General features: G+C 45.3%; 1 protein-coding gene across 1 annotated transcript in view; it reads right to left on the bottom strand.

Moving 5' to 3' along the window:
• EPHA10 (EPH receptor A10) overlaps positions 1-16,615 on the bottom strand; it is a 1,402,205-nt gene that overhangs the window by 79,895 nt on the left and 1,305,695 nt on the right. Inside the window, exon 14 of the mRNA XM_069223890.1 lies at positions 5,524-5,673. Within this exon, the coding sequence (XP_069079991.1) occupies positions 5,524-5,673 (150 nt within the window). The remainder of the gene's footprint in view (positions 1-5,523; positions 5,674-16,615) is intronic.

Genomic DNA, 16,615 nt, shown 5'->3' on the forward strand with positions numbered 1-16,615 from the left:
CTTGGGATCCAGTGAGGAGTGAGAGCTGCTAGTCCTGATTGAGGCAGCGTCAGAGTGCTGCAACTTGGGACTGGTGATGCCCTATTTTGGAGTTTGCCCCTGGATTTGAACACTTGCGCAGGGAAGTGGCAGCTGAGTGGCCGCTGCAATGCCCCATTCCCCTTGAGTACCTTGATGAGGGTCAGCCTGCTGTGGTGGTGGCAACTGATGTTCTGTTAGACCCTGACTAGTGGTGGCTGCCTGGGTGTCAGTGGGGATGCCCATTCTGAGGACTCCTGCCAAGCTCAGTAGTGTTGCAAGGGAGTGTAGGGAGTTTTGAGACCCTATCTACAGTATGGGGGGGTCATGCCTAACCTCCCCGAATGGACCTGGGTTCTCTCTTTGGAGATCCCCCACAACAGCTGCTTGCACTGTAGACAGGTACACCTTTGGCTGGTGGATGGATGGCCTGTAGGCTAGCGTGCTTAGAACCATCACTCCGGAATGGCTGGGAGAAATAAGGGGACACCAGCTGGCTGAAGGGTGACTTGTTTGCACATTCTTTGCTCTCGCCCACAACAATAATAAAACCTAGACAGTCTAAGGCCTCATACCTGCCTGATGAGGATTCCGTGTCCTGGGTGGGCTGGCACAAGTGGGTGGCACTTTGCACAACCAAGAATCCATGATCAACAGACATTCTGGCCAGTTCAAGAAGATATTGCAAGCAATTTCTGGACATCAAAAGTGGCCTGGAATCTAAGACCGATAAGGTCTCCTTGGATATGGGCCTGCTTCATGTTGACCACCAGAAATTGGTCAAAAGAGTGGATGACACAGAGTCTACTTTAACCTCACTGCATCCCACCGTGCAAGGGTTACAAACTCAAAGACGGGAGACGCAGGCAGACATCATAACCTTGCAAGGGAAGGTGGAGAATGCCCAGGGGTGCTCATGACTGAACAACATCTGTTTCCTGGGCTTTCCTGAGCAGTTGGAGGGTCAAAGTGTGGAAATGTCCTTTGAGCCCACAGTGCTGTCTGCAAAGTGCCAAAATTCTTCTTGATGGAACAGGTGCACCACTTGCCAGGCACCCTCCTACGCTAGGGGCTTTGCTGCACCCAGTGATAGTATGCCTACTGAACTTTAAGGACATGGACATGGACTTGATCCTTCAACTTTTCAGGATGAAAGGCCCCTGGCAATTTGAGGATACTGCCATCAGTGCATATCTAAACTTCAGCACAGAGGTGCAGCAGCTATGCATCAGTAAAGCAACAGTTGCGAAGTCATGAACTGAAATATGCACTGCTCTTCCCTGCAAAACTCAAACTCATAGAGGGGGAGGATGCTAGCTTTTTTTCAGGCTAAGGGCTTGCCGACATTGCCAGCAGATGAGCAGTGTACAGAGGAGTGGTTGACTCCAAGATCAGACTGTTTCGGCTCCCAGAGGCAGTGACACCATTCTGCTACTAAACAGGCAGCCAGGGAACGGGCACAGGCAGTGGTGGAGGTGATACACCAGTGCCATTACCCATTTGTGGTTCTACAACCAAACCGTGCCACCACTACTGGATTAGACACTAATGACACTGTGTATTCTCCAGGTGGGGAATGCCTTGGTCCGGAGGTGACGCCACATCTGGCAGATGACTTGGTGTAAAGAACTCTGGCTCATCTAGTTGCCTAGTTTGGTAGGCCAGGCCGACACTGGAATAGGCTGGGTGTGGGGGGTTGGGTGGGTGCCCAGTCTAATGTAGTAGCTGCCATGAAACACACATTTCCACATTCCCCAGATTACCATATTGGACTTGATTTATGTGTTTATATCACATATGTTTGTTATATATCTCTTGCATTTGCTGTGCCTGGGCACTGGGGTGGTGCTTGGACAGGGTGGAGGGATGGAGATTTGTTGTAATTGTTTATATGCTGATGGATTGCACCTAAACATTAGCCTGGTCACCACTGGTGCCATCACAGACACATATGTCTGCAGGGGCAGAAAGAAGCCCATCGCCAGGAGGACACCGCAGGTGAAGGTCGCACATGGTGGCCCAGGCCTGCTAGATGCACACACACCCAATGGCTTCATTCCCATAATCGCTAACACAGCAATATGATCGGTTGAGTTGGAAGGTGAGGGGCATGGCCACTCCCACCAAGAGGCACTGTATTCACACCTATCTTAAGTGGCACCGTACACACATAGCTTTCCTGTAGGAAACACACGTCGTTAGCGGAATTACACAAACTCCATGAGAAATGGAGAGGTCAGATTTATGGTACTATGACATTGGTATATGCTGAGGGAGTACTGGTTTGGGTAGCTCCGGGGGTCCTGTTCATGGCAGAAACAAAAGGGGAGGATCCAGAGGGAAGGAACATGGTGGTCGAGGGCAGCTTAAATGGCATTCCACTTGCATGGCTGTTTATGCTTCAGGCACTGACCACTCCACGTTCCTGGACCGCCTAACTATGGCTCTTCCCTGTGGCCTGAATACTACTATCATTTGAGAAGGGGTTTTCAACGGTATCCCAGATATTACTAATGACTGGCATACCCCGTAATTGGCTGGAGCTGGCTGTCATAGAAAAACGCAGAATTTCCAGGGCCGCCTGGCTAGTGTCAGGTTGCATGATGTATAGTGTCTTCAACACTCGGAGGATAATGTGTTCTCTTTTTACGCACCGGTTCACCACCTTCATAACAGAAAGGATGTCTCCCTTTTTTGTGCAGGCCCATTGATTCTTTGCACAGAGTAATTAGTATGTACACTTTCTGACCATTGCCAGCTGCAGCTGGCTTTGCGGTGCGGAAGCACCCACCCAAGGCCCACCCCAGGCCCATCTCTGGCCCAGTCCTTCATTCCAACCTGGAGGCTTCAGGCAGAGGCACTTCAGAACACACTCTTCCGTAATGCACAGGTGACAAATATCACCCAATACTTTGCCTCAAATTTAGGCTCCACCTACCTCACGGCCATAGAGTGGGATGCACACAAAGTGCATGGGGGTCTGGAAGACCCTACAGGGGAGCCCATGATGTGGGAAATGGAGCTGTGGCAGCTTGAGAAGGAATTGTCATTCCAGGCCACAAGGCCTGACCAGCTGATGCAGCTATGAGTGGAACACCGGGAACTTGAGGCACAACTGGCGAAGCTCGATTATAAACAGTACCTTGCCACCTCAATAGTGAGGGGGATCATGAGGGCCTGTTGCTGGCGCAGCTCATTTGAGAGGATCTGACACGCTTGCTAACTAGATCAACAAGATTAGATGGGGGGACATCCTCAATATGCAAGCAGACATAAACAAAGCCTTTCTGGCATATTATCAGGCCCTGTATGAGGAGGTGGAGGCTCCTTCGACAGATAGACTGCATGTTTTTTTTTGCTGCATTTCTTCTTTCCCAACTGGACTCACTTCAGTAAGCAGACCTCGATCCTCCTCTTCAGTTAGAGGAGATCTGTTTGGCTACAACACAAATAACTCATAGAATACTATGCTGCCTTAAGTGCCTTGCTATCCTGCAGGCTAGAGGTCTTTAATGAGGTGTGGGAGACGGAACAGCTCCAGGATTTGCTCCGAGAGTCCTAGATAATGGTGTTCCCCAAGCTGGGCCAGGATCTGCTGGATGTTCAGTCCTACTGCCACTGTCTTTGTTGAACTTATACTACAAAATTCTAGGAAAGTTTCTGGCAAGCAGATTGCTTTTTATTGTTGATGGTCTAGTGCACCCGGATCAGGAAGGCTTTTCTCCATACTCAGAGGTATTAGGAGGGCTCTGCTCCAGAGGGGAATCACCACTGTCAGATGCTCGCCTCCATCTGTGCAGAGCAGGTTGCTATATATGCCTCATTAGGCCTGCTATGCTTGTCACCCAGCCCCCTCCCTTCAGTAAGTGGCCACCACTATTTTGTAGCCTCAACTTCACAGGGGTTACTGGGAGTGGCTCTACCACTACTGGCCGTTTTCGTCACTCCTGCAGATGTTAGCACAACCCTTTCTGGCAGTCTCTGAGCCCCTCTCAGCTCAAAAAGCCCATTTCACAACATTGGGTGGGTGTGTTTGGGTCAGCGCCCGTAGCACATCCTCTGCAGCTGCCATCTTGGCCATGCTTCCTGCTTAGAGTTTTAAGGGCTGCCTCAGCTCCTTTCAGTTGTTTCAGAGTGTGAAATAAAATACAGAATGCAGGAGTTAGAATCCAGTTGATTAATGGTTGGCTCGAGTCCTTTATTTTTCAGTCATCGCCACATTTGTGTTTGATCTTGTAGTTAAATACCCGTTCTGAAACATCTATGGGTTGGTTCCACCCTTAAGCTTTGGTTCAATGAATTCCAGTCTCAGTCCCTGGAATCTGAGATATCTGCCTTCAGGATTATTCACCTGAAAGCTTGATAAGGGATCAGGTTTGCCATTGCTCAGCACAGATTTCTGTGAAACATGCAGTGGAAGGAGAGTGACCAATAGTATATTGTATCTTCGGCCCCAGTAAGCCTTGAGTATGTTACAAAGCTTTTTAAACTTTACTTGTGCATCCGCTGAGAGCTGGAAGAATGATTACAAGGGTGGTTTTATCTAGCTGAGCTGTCACTCGATCAGACACATTCTGGCCGCCTATTCTATTAGCTACCTGTTTCAAACAAAAGCTCTTCCCTTGCACCTTCAGAGGTCTGTTTTAAATTAGTTTATGATTTTGCTGTAGGCACTCAAGCTGTAAGACAAGCTATGAATGCTCAAATAATTATTTAGTGACTGTCTCGCTTGTGTCACTATTTATCCTCCAATGACAAGCTTTATTACATAACCATGGGCCGTAGACATTTTTTACACAGAGGGGCACAATTTTAACATCATCCATCCTGAGGCAGATTAACACTACGGCGGCCCTAGTGTTACGTTGCACTGTGAGCCTGCACACCCGGCATTACCTAAATCTAGGGGAGGGAGGGACAAGCGTCCACCCTTGCCCCCAACTGCGGACGCCCATGTACATTACCAATTGTTTTTTATCAAGAGTGTCAACTAAATGTGTACAAGTGCTCGAGCTATGCCACATTTTTAGGAATTTCAAATTAGATACCTTCACTAAATGTCTATCTAATTAGATGTAATTAACGCAGTCAATGTTTGTCCAGGTTATTTGTAATGGACCCATAACCAAACGTCTTCCAAATATGCTCCCAGCAAGTGAGTTGTTTTTATTGCACATGTAAATTTAAGAAATGGGGTTAATTCAATATTAAGTATAAAAGTTCTACGTTAACTTTAACCTCCCGCAAATAACTTACTAGTTATAGGGGTATTGCTTAAAGGGAGTTGCTGTTACATATAATGTTATGTTGTTTCACCAGCATTTGTATAGCACATTTCTACCAATTATGTCGCGTCGAAGACTTCTAGAGTTGTAATGAAATTCCACTTCGTACTTACTAAGAACAGGCTCATATAAAATACAACATAATACGTGGCAGATCTGACTTCGCACCTAAAAGCACTTTGCTATGAAAAAAGGCCACAGGCAGATACTTTTAACTTACGTCTTGGTTTGACATATCCCAGTAAGGTCTCTCACCATAGGACATCACCTCCCACATCACTATACCAAAACTCCACACATCACTGGCAGTACTGAACCGATGATACTGGATGGCTTCAGGAGCAGTCCACAAGGCCAAACTTTTTCCACCCTGTTGAAAAATACACATTTTAATCACCCAAAACACTTGTTTATCTCTAAATGTAAGTATTGTTTCACAAAACATTAGGGTATGATTAACTCTGAAATTTTAATTTGAGTAAAATTAATCATCTGTCCAAAATGAGTTTTCCTACAAATACAATGTCTTGCAGAAAGTGGCTTTATTCATAAATAAAAACATATTGTAAATCATTGCTTCTGATAAGAGCAAGAAATAGTTATGTAGGACAGTGCAAAGGCTGTGCTTCACCAGGGGTATGAGTTGATAATGACTATTTCCGGCAACTGATCTGTTGGACTTTTTTGCTTATGCAGGGTCATCCCCAATCTTTTTGCCTCCTGCCTCCTGCCTCCTATTTTTTCTGACCTGTTGCTGTTGGCTTTTGAACTCTGAGCACTTTACCACTGCTAACCAGTGCTAAAGTGCATATGCTCTCTGTGTAAATTGTATGTAATTGGTTTATCCATGATTGGCATATTTGATTTATTAGCAAGTCCCTAGTAAAGTGCACTAGAGGTGCCAGGGCCTGTAAATCAAATGCTACTATTCTGCCTGCAGCACTGGTTGTGCCACCCACATAAGTAGCTCTGCAATCATCTCAGACCTGCCACTGCAGTGTCTGTGTGTGCAGTTTTAACTGTAAATTCGACTTGGCAAGTGTACGCACTTGCCAGGCCTAAACCTTCCCTTTTCGTACATGTAATACACCCCTAAGGTAGGCCTAGGTAGCCCCAAGGGCAGGGTGCAGTGTATGGTTAAGGTAGGACATATAGTAATGTGTTTTATGTCCTGACAGTGAAATATTGCTAAATTCGTTTTTCACTGTTGCAAGGCCTGTCCCTCTCATAGGTTACCATGGGGGCTACCTTTAAATCTGATTAAAGTGTAGATTCCCTTTGGGAGCGGATGGACATGTGGAGTTTGGGGTCTCTGACCTCACAATTTAAAAATACATCTTTTAGTAAAGTTGATTTTAAGATTGGGGCCCTCATTCCAACCGCGGCGGGCGGCGGTCGCCGCCCGCCTGGCTGGAACCGCCATATGGCCGCTCCGCGGTCGAAAGACCGATGGGGCCATTCTGACTTTCCCGCTGGGCCGGCGGGCGCTAGCCAAAATAGCGCCCGCCGGCCCAGCGGGAAAGAGGCCTGCAACACTGAAGCCGGCTCCGACTGGAGCCGGCAGTGTTGCAGGTGTGCGACGGGTGCAGTTGCACCCGTCGCGCTTTTCACTGTCTGCTAGGCAGACAGTGAAAAGCATACTGGGGCCCTGTTAGGGGGCCCCTGCACTGCCCATGCCACTGGCCCCAGGACACCCGTTCCCGCCAGCCTGTTCCTGGCGGTAAAAACCGCCAGAAACAGGCTGGCGGGAAGGGGGTCAGAATCCCCATGGCGGCGCTGCTTGCAGAGCCGCCATGGAGGATTCGCCCAGTTGGGGGCAATCCGGCGGGAAACCGCCGTACCCGGTTTTCCGACCGCGGCTTTACAGCCGCGGTCGGAATGGGCAATGAAGCACCGCCAGCCTGTTGGCGGTGCTTCAGTCGTCCGTGGCCCTGGCGGTCTTGGACCGCCAGGGTCAGAATGACCCCCTGTGTGTTTTAAAATGCCACTTTTAGAAAGTGAGCATTTTCTTGCTTATACCATTTCTGTGACTCTGCCTGTTTGTGGATTCCCTGTCTGGGTCAGTTTGACAGTTGGGCTGGTTGCACCTCACACTAGACAGTGACACAAAAGGAGCTGGGGTGCAGTCTGCATTTCCCGATGAGCCATGTGTGCAAGGAGGGAGTGGAGGAGTGGTCACTTACGCCTGAAAGGGCTGTGCCTGTCCTCACACAATGCAGTCTCCGACCCCCTGGTGCGTGTCTGGGGTCTGGCCTGGGCAAGGCAGGATTCCACATTCAAAAGAGACTTTACTTTGAAGTAGGCCTACTTCAAATTGAAATTGGGTATAAGAAGGCCACCCAAAACCACACACTTTAGAACACTTCTGGAAACAAGAGGAACCTCTTCCTGGAGAAGAGCTGAAGAGCTGAGGAGAAGTGCTGCCCTGCCTGTGACTGTGCTTTGTGGAGCTATCCTGCAGTTGCTGCTTCTGCCAGAGTAAGAGGGCAAAGACTGGACTTTGTGTGCCTTCCATCTTGTGAAGAAATCTCCAAGGGCTTGATTTAGAGCTTGCCTCCTGTAGTTTGAAGTCTCAGGGACAGCAAAGACTTCTTTCTGCCAGCACCTGGAGTCTCTGGAGAGACTCCTGCTCTGACAAGTGGTGCCCTATCCAGTCCCTGGGCCCTTAAAAAGGAAAGCTGGTGGAAATCCAAGGAAATCGACTTCGGACGACTTCGGACCGACGCCGCTGCTGAATCCGGTGACGCCGTCTGCAGTCGACTCCGTGATCTTCGCTGGAATGCGATGACATTCGCAGGCACGACGCCGCTGCAGCCCAGTTGAAGTCCACGACTCCATGGAAGTTGCTGCACCACGTCGTGACCGACGCTGCTCGAAGTACGCAGATTCAATGTTTCGCACAGACGCCGCGATCCCCGACTTCGCGTATCAATTTGTTTTCACTCTTCACCGAAGGTAGTGTACTTGGGGGTCTACGCGACTCCGTGTCTGGCGCTGCTGGTGTTGGCTTGTTGGGAACGACTCCGTCACGACTCCGTGTTAACACCTCATCGAAGCATTTTGTGTTTCTAAGTGCTATTTTTTAGTTTAATCTTTAAAAATTAATGACTTGTGTATGTCAGATTTTTGTCGTTTTGGTCTTGTTTTGTTCAGATAAATATTTTCTATTTTTCTAAACCTGTGTTTTGTCATTTTGTAGTGTTTGCATTAAGTTACTGTGTGTGTTGGTACAAATACTTTACACCTAGCACTCTGAAGTTAAGCCTACTGCTCTGCCAAGCTACCAAGGGGGTAAGCAGGGGTTAGTTGGGGGTGATTCTCTTTTACCCTGACTAGAGTGAGGGTCCTTGCTTGAACAGCGGATAACCTGACTGTCAACCAAAGACCCCATTTCTAACAGGATCTTTGTTTTTTTTCTGAGAAGTCGTCCTCAGTGCTATTCATTTTTTCTATTAGCTGTTGTTTTTAATTGTCCATTCTTTGCGACAGCAATGTTTGTGTCTAAGGAGTGTGTGATGACATAAGAGTATTTCATAGTCAAACTGATGCAGGAATGGCATTTATTAAAAGCCTGCTGAAATAGTTTGAGTCACAGATTCACACTATAAAATAAGGCAGATGTCATTTGTGTAGAGTATGAGAACTAATGGCCTTTGCGATGCTGGTTCAGACTGTTGACCCAAATGTCACATTCTGGTGCCTTTTTGTGTCGATTGCAGTTGCCATGTTCTTAAAAAAAAGACTGCCTCTGCGATTTCAGTGCTTTAAGAGGTAAAAACTCAACTCTGGTTTCATCTTATTTTTTTTCTCAATAACAAACTTACATTAACGATGGAGAAGGTTGCAAGTTGCTGTACACATTATTTTGATCAAAAAACGAGTTTCGTTCTTGAACTTAGCACCAATCAAACCTTTTATACAACATCGAAACAAATGATCTGAATCACTCAATCACACAATAATTTACATATGAAACTATTCTTACTAAATTACACAAATGTTTAAAGACATTAGCCATTCTGCATCAGTTAATCAAAATGTATTTACTGGATTTAAAAAAAGAACAATAACAGATGAAATGGCTCTCAATGTCACATACATCAACAAGTAATATTCAGATGAAAGCTTATGGCACGCAATTTCAGGCATACAAATACAACGTGTTAGGCATCACAAGTTCTCAAAAGCAGCATTTCCACCATCTTTTATTGCTAGTAGTGCCCACGTATTTTTCTGTGTTGGTCAACCAATGACCTGCCCTTCCTGATATCATTCATCATTGGGGTTAGATCCCCTGGGTGAGTCCTGAATATGTAAACAAGATGCCACACCATTGGCAAGGTTTTTGTATCAAATATACAAAAAACGGATTAAGGTAATTGTACAAGGATACATTGTGGATTTAAGTTGTGAGTGACAGTCAAATTGGATGCTCAAGTTTGTGTATTCATAAGAGAGTTTAGAAGTATGAAAGACACACATATTCATTTAAAGTACTTAGTGACAGGATGGATTGTTAGTTGATCAATAAACTAATAAAGTTTTACAAAGAGAGGAAAATACAGGAAAATTTGAGAATCTTTTATCTGCTTGGGAAGAAGGCCTGAACAATGGAGTTATCTTCCTGCACAAATACATGAACGGCAAAATAGTATCAAATTATGTACTAAGAACATGCTTTGATTAAGTTGGCTTTATCGTACTAGGTCCACTGAAATGTTAAACGTACAAAACCACAGATATTCACCTGCTATAGTTATAGTTATCTTAAATAACTATAACTCGTGCCCTAATGTAACTATAACTTGCATCCCCACCCCACAGTCTTTTCGTCAAAAGGTTTACTGTAAATATTACATTGATATTATCAGTGAAGTTATCAAAGATGTAATGAGTGCCGTAATTTGTGGGATAATTAGTGAGAGCATGACTTATAGTTACCTTAGGGCATGAGATATAGTTATTCCCCCCCCCCCCAGGACACAGCAGGAGCCAGCCCTGGGGGGTGGCAGTCCCCAGGGCCATCAGTGGCTCCACAAGGGGGGGCTGCGTCCCCCCTCTAACAATCAATAGCCCCGGGAATGTGGTGATCGCCAGGACTTGGGGGGGGGCTGCTCAACCCACCCGCACTGAATTTTAAAAGTGTCCCATGGAGGTGGCGGTCCCTGCGACTGCAGGGGGGGCAGACGGCCCCCGCACTCAATTTGCAAAGTGTAATGGGGAGGCGGCGGTCCCTGGGCTGTTGAGGGGCTGTGTGGCCCCCATTCACTCAATTTGCAAAGTGCCGCAGGGAGGTGGCAGTCCCTGGGGCTGCGGTGGGGCCACGTGCCCCCCCACATTATATTTAAAAAGTGCCCCTGGGAGGTGGTTACTTTGGGGCTACGGGGGCCAAGTAGCCCCCATATTGTGTTAGTCTTTAGCCCCAGGGAGGGGGCGCGCGTCCCCTCTGCATTGTTTAAGTCTTTAGCTCTGGGGAGGTGGTGGTCCCTGGGGCTGCGGGGGCACACAGCCCTCGCATAGAAATTGTGAATGCCCTGGGACCTGGCCCTCCCGGGGGCTTGTTAAAAGCAAGAGTGGGAGACTGCACTTGTTTTTTCAAAAAACAAAATCAGTGAAATTGCGATGTTGAGAAATCCCGGCAAGTTATTATTTTTTTTAAACAGTGTTTTTGCCCCTGGGGAGTCACTCAGGACTCCAGACGCAGAGCTTTGGGGTCAGGGTGGCTCAACCCCGGCCCTTTGTCTTTTTTTATTTTTTTTACTTTTTTTATGGGACTCGGCTGAAGCCGAGTCCCAAGATGGCTGCCAACACTTCCTGGTTGAAGTGTCAGCCAATCAGAGCTGTGCATTTCCCTGCACAAGTTTGTCATTATTCACAAATACATCGCCAGGGATCCTCGTCCCTAGTTATGCAAATTTATTTTCCCTTTAATATCTCAAAAACTACTGAATGCATTTACACCAAATAAGGGAAAGCACAATCTACCTACTAAAAGTTAGCTTTGTGCCAGATTTGGTGTAATTCAGTCCAGTGGTTCAGGCTGTAGTCGTGTTCAGAGGTCCTATGGGAATTAACATGTGAAAATCAACTTTTTTGACTCTCTCTTTTTCTCAGGCCCATGCTTTACGAATCACCCCGAAACTTTCTGTGCGCAACAAGAATCACAGGTACACTTTTTTTGGGAAAATGTAGTGAAGATTCATCAAACGGTGCCAAAAATATAGGCAAGTCAAAAATGCTTTTTCTTTGGAAACGTGGTCCTAACTATAACCAATAGGATATTGGGTGGTGAATAGCACTGGTTTGTGGAATGAAATAAAGGCTGAGACAATACCTTCCTGGAGTGTGATGTTTAATTTGTTGGAGATATACAAGGGAGTCTTGGCCGCTGACACCTTCATCGGCACCGGCAGCAAGAGTGCGTGATTTTAACTGTGGCCAGTTGGTGATTAACCACTAGGATATATATATCTGCCATTTTATGATCCCATTATATCCTATAGAGATCGTAATACAGCATACAGAGTATTTAATCCACTGATATCTAAATCAGGCCCTCTGTCTTTCTGTGACTATTCGCTGTTACACCTTCCTGTTTACATGATGAGAGGAGTTCACATTCTTTGTGGGTTCACATTATTTCCCAGAATGTGGTCATGCTCTGAATACAAAGTAAAACATTTCCAGCACAATACACAGTGTGAGGCAAATCTTGTCTATTAACACTGCTCCTAAATATTTATGACCACAGAGAAATTGAAACAAAACAGCACATCTTGGCTGTATAAGCCAACTTTGTGAGAAATGGGTAGAGCAGTTGAACTCAGATTGATTGATGTGAAGAACAAAAGATGTGGTACAGGTGTGGGACAGTAGTATGCCCTACATCAATGTCCTGGGTTTAAACTGAAGCTCGGTAAGCAATGTCAAAAAGGATAATAATAACATTAACTTGCAGACAAAAAGCAAATAATAGCCCTCTCATCCACTGACACCAACAAAAGAACGATTGGAATAAAGGGCAAACAAATCAACACATCCTGGATCCTCATTGGGATTTTGCAAATGGTTACAACCAACCAAGGAACAGGCAAAAGAGACCGCAAGACATGTCACATTGCATTATTTCAGGCATCAAATATGTGACAATCGTGTTGAGAGAGCGTAGTTTAAATACTACATATATTAAAAAGAAATGCTTATATCAATGCTCAACGATGCTGCATAGAAAACGATAATAATAGTGATTATCCTTAAACGTGCATTTGAATTATGACTATAATGTGTGTGGCCACCAATGTATACGCGAACTAGTAACTCATAAATAAAATCATTAATGCTATGGTTAATCAAGTTATATTAACGTTTACGATATTGCATTTATATTGAAAATCTCATAAGCCTTAAGTTAGCGTGAGCTGTGGGTTTTAGCTGCCTGGCTCTCATATTAAAAGCATTTTTCTGTTTTTCAGTGTGCTGACTCGCAAAGGGCCATGACCCTGCAAATGTTCTTTTCTTCAACTTGGAAGATGAATGTATCATTACAATTCTGTTCTTATCCGCATACTTGCTACCTTAGTTTAAGTTTTATGCACAAGATTGAAACAAATGTAGATTAATGTAATGTACAAGGACGTTTAAACCATGGACAAAGGAACTCATGACCCGAGAAGACGTGCCAAGATGTGAAATAATCCCCGGATGTGCCACCTCCGAAGACGTCAATTATGAAGACCAATCAAAGTGTTATGAATAAATGTGGGGTGACAATTGGAATTACCTAATGTATAATTTGATAGGTTAAAGATAGTGAGGTATACTAAATGTCCAATAGAATTTTGGGGCGAGGTATTACGATAAAGGGATGAAAACCCATGTCACAGAATGGTCGAGAGAACTAGGTAGGGAATGCTATTGATTTTATCCAGAAACTCTGTCACTCTGTTTGGTGACTTTGAGACTTATTAAAACCATCCTCACCCATAGACTGCCCGATTTTACACTTCTCCTTACGAGGGAAGTGCCCCCTGTTCCTTTAGTCGACTTTAGACTGATGGCGTTTTGACTGATGTCCTGAAGACGAAGACTGATCCTGTGTGCTGACCTAACCTTTGGAGGGTAATTATGACAATGCAATTTGTAAGTTGTCTGTTTGCTTTTCCTTTCTAGGTACCAACTGCTCATTTTGATAGAGACCATAGCTAGAAGTTTCCAAATTGGTGTTCTAAATTCTTTTGCATGAAGCCCAACATACTGATGCTAATTAGTGGTTTGGATAGGAGTTCACTCGACTGACGCAAATAGACAAATGACTGACGTTATGCTATGCTGAACTAACTCGTATATGACATTTGCTGTATTTTGATCTATGTTTACGCCGTGTTATGTATTGATGTTTGTGATTCTTGCATTAATGAAATCTTATCACAGCTGCCATATTGTGACTATGCTGTTATGCTTCTTGGTATTGAGATTAACTCTTTTGCTCCTAGATTGTAATCAATAGGGAATAAAATACATAAAATTCTATTAAAGGTGTGGTTATTCATGGCTGAAAGGTCATGGTTGCGTCGACAATTTGATTAATGTCTTTAACCAAAGTAAAGTGTATTGTGGTGATAAATATTGATGACATTATTGATATATTGCTTGAAATATTGATCAGTTATCTCGTCCTACGGTGTCTCTCCACTGGGTCACAAGATTCATTGGCCTAAAACGAGTCCTAATGTATAATAAATTAACATAAAAGGACGCGTTAACAGTTCTGGTAGCAGAGCAACGGTTTTGGCCCTTGGGGCCCTAGGACGGAGAATCATTGTATAATTTGTTTTTTTTTGTGATAATGCAAATTGGAGGTATGATGGGTTTCTAAGTTCACCATGACTTTCCCGGGATCTCGGAGCCTGCCTAAGTGAGTTGGGGATGTTCTCTGCGCCATAATGTGTGTGGTTTAGGGTTCTTGCGCTTGCTTAGCTTATGCCTTTTTGCAAGTGATCATGAAATTTGTGTGTATCTCGGCCAAGTAAATGTTGTTTTAGTAGGAGTGGGTGTACTCCGCAGTATGAGAGTAGGGAAGTCGGCGTACTTCACATGAGTGTGGTGCTTGATGCTCAAAATTATCCACATGGTTGGTTGTTTATGTACGGACTCGTCGTGGTCTAAGACTCCGGAGTATGTTGACAAGTATAGGAGACACTTGGATTTATGTTGTAATCTGTGGGGTTTAATAGGTCAATGGGGCGTGGTTGACAAGTCGAGTTTGAGTTGATATATATGTGTGAAACCTTCGATGGAGATTTGGCAAATTCTAAAGTGCACTAGGATGAGCCATTGACAAGTCGAGAGTAGGAATTGCGGGTCGACTTCTACTTGCGTATGCGGGAGCTGATAAGGAGGAAGTAGCGGCTGAGGCTTCAAGTGAAATCTCTGTAAAGTTCTGAAGCGAGTGAGTTACCCTTCCTGTAGTAAACCAACAGATTTGTGTTGTCGTTTAAGGTGCTCGCAATAATTTGCATTAGTTTGTGTGGATTCAGTGAGGAACGGACGAGCCGCAAGACTTTGTCAGCTGCAGTGTGTGTGAGTGTGACATCAGTGGTGCCGCGCTGAGATAGGTCAGTTGTCGAGAGGGGTCGCGCACGGATTGGCTGCCGTCCGTGAGAGGCAATAGATTGAGAAAGGTGGGTGGAGAGTGTCCTGGGAACTAAGTCACTTCTGATTAAAATACAAATAAGAGAAAATTGCAAAATGAATTTTGTCAAGGCATTTAAGAGCGCTCTGAAAGGAGACGCATATATTGGAGCAACTGATGGGGAGCCTACACCACCCGAGGGTACTCCAGCTTATATAGTCATGGAAGAGAAAGGTGTTGCGCCTTGTTTATGGATGAAACAGTGGCGCAAATTAACAGAGAAAGAGGGATGTTTAGCATTCCCAGAACATGGGATGTTCAATACGAGGGTGCTAGAGAATTTGAGGTGGATGTTAAGCATACAGAAACCACCTCCGAGGCCAGCTCAGTGTGAAGCTTTAGCGGTTTGGGATCTAATGGCTCTTAAACAAAGGCAAGAAAAGTTTCAGAGAAGACTGAGAAGGGCAGAAAAATCCTATGCCGAGGCTAGATCGGATAACAAGAGTAAAATGTGGAGAAGGGGAATTGTTGACGGACTAAAATTGTTCCCAGCAATAGCACAGGGAGAAGAAACACAGGGAAAGAAAGCCTCCTGTAAAACAGACAAAGATTCGAACAATTCTTAGGAAAATAAAAAAACCTTGGGAAGAGGAAGATGATTCAGATGATGAGGAATTCATGGACAGGTTATTACATGATCGCCCGCCACATTATGCGGTGAGCGATAGTGCTCCAAGCACTAGCGTCGATCCTGGGAACCAGACGCATGAGAAGGGAGTTGCCGATACAGTACAGACTAATGATACAGCTGTGATACAGAATGGTGTCAGTGTACCCACTGCGCCAGACATACCGATACAGTTGCAACCTCCACCGCAGATACAGAGAATCTACCCAGACGTTCCAGTACTTGAGACTACTACAAATCTGATAGTGCCGCCAGACCCGATATATACAAAATCAAAGTTAGTGCAAATTGAGTCAACTCCGAAATTGCTGTCCCAGCCACAGCCACAACTGATACCAGGGTACAACCCAGTAGTTGGACCGCCATTAGTGCCTGTCCTGGGTACTTTGGAACAGACCTATGGAGTTACTGCTCCGTGGAGTCTGGGACCAGGTCAGACACCTGCCGCCATATCATTACCAATTACTGTTGGTCCACCAGTGCCATTGTATGCTCAAGGCAAAACTGACGTATGTGATCAGGGAGTAATGGCCCAAGATGTGATAAGAGGAGGGTCTATGGGGACTCCCCAGATAATAGCCCCGGGAGAACAAGCAGTTGAAAAACCGAGGTCTTTAATAGATCTTAGTCCAGTGGGAGACCCACAGAAGCAATGCGTCAAGCAGGGCTAGGAGTTTTAACGGTCACCAATGATACATGCAGGGAACATCTCACTGCAAGGTTTCACGGTCCAACAGCTAAACGAATGGCTAGAAAGGACTTTTACTTCACAAAAGGCTGCAGTGAATACAGTCGAGCCAGAAAAGGAAAGGCAAGATGAGTACCTAAACTTTGTAAGGTTAGGGACAGAAGCTGCTGAATTAGTGGAAGGCACGATGGGAGTAAATAGATTGGAGTCATACACGGAAGCAGAATTGAGATTCCTGTGCCCCAAGATTACCAAAGAAGTAGGCAAGGTGCATCAGAAATTAGCGAATCTGGCAGATAAATACA

Source organism: Pleurodeles waltl, chromosome 3_1 (genome assembly GCF_031143425.1).
Source record: "Pleurodeles waltl isolate 20211129_DDA chromosome 3_1, aPleWal1.hap1.20221129, whole genome shotgun sequence".
In the NCBI taxonomy this organism is placed as follows: Eukaryota; Metazoa; Chordata; class Amphibia; order Caudata; family Salamandridae; genus Pleurodeles; species Pleurodeles waltl.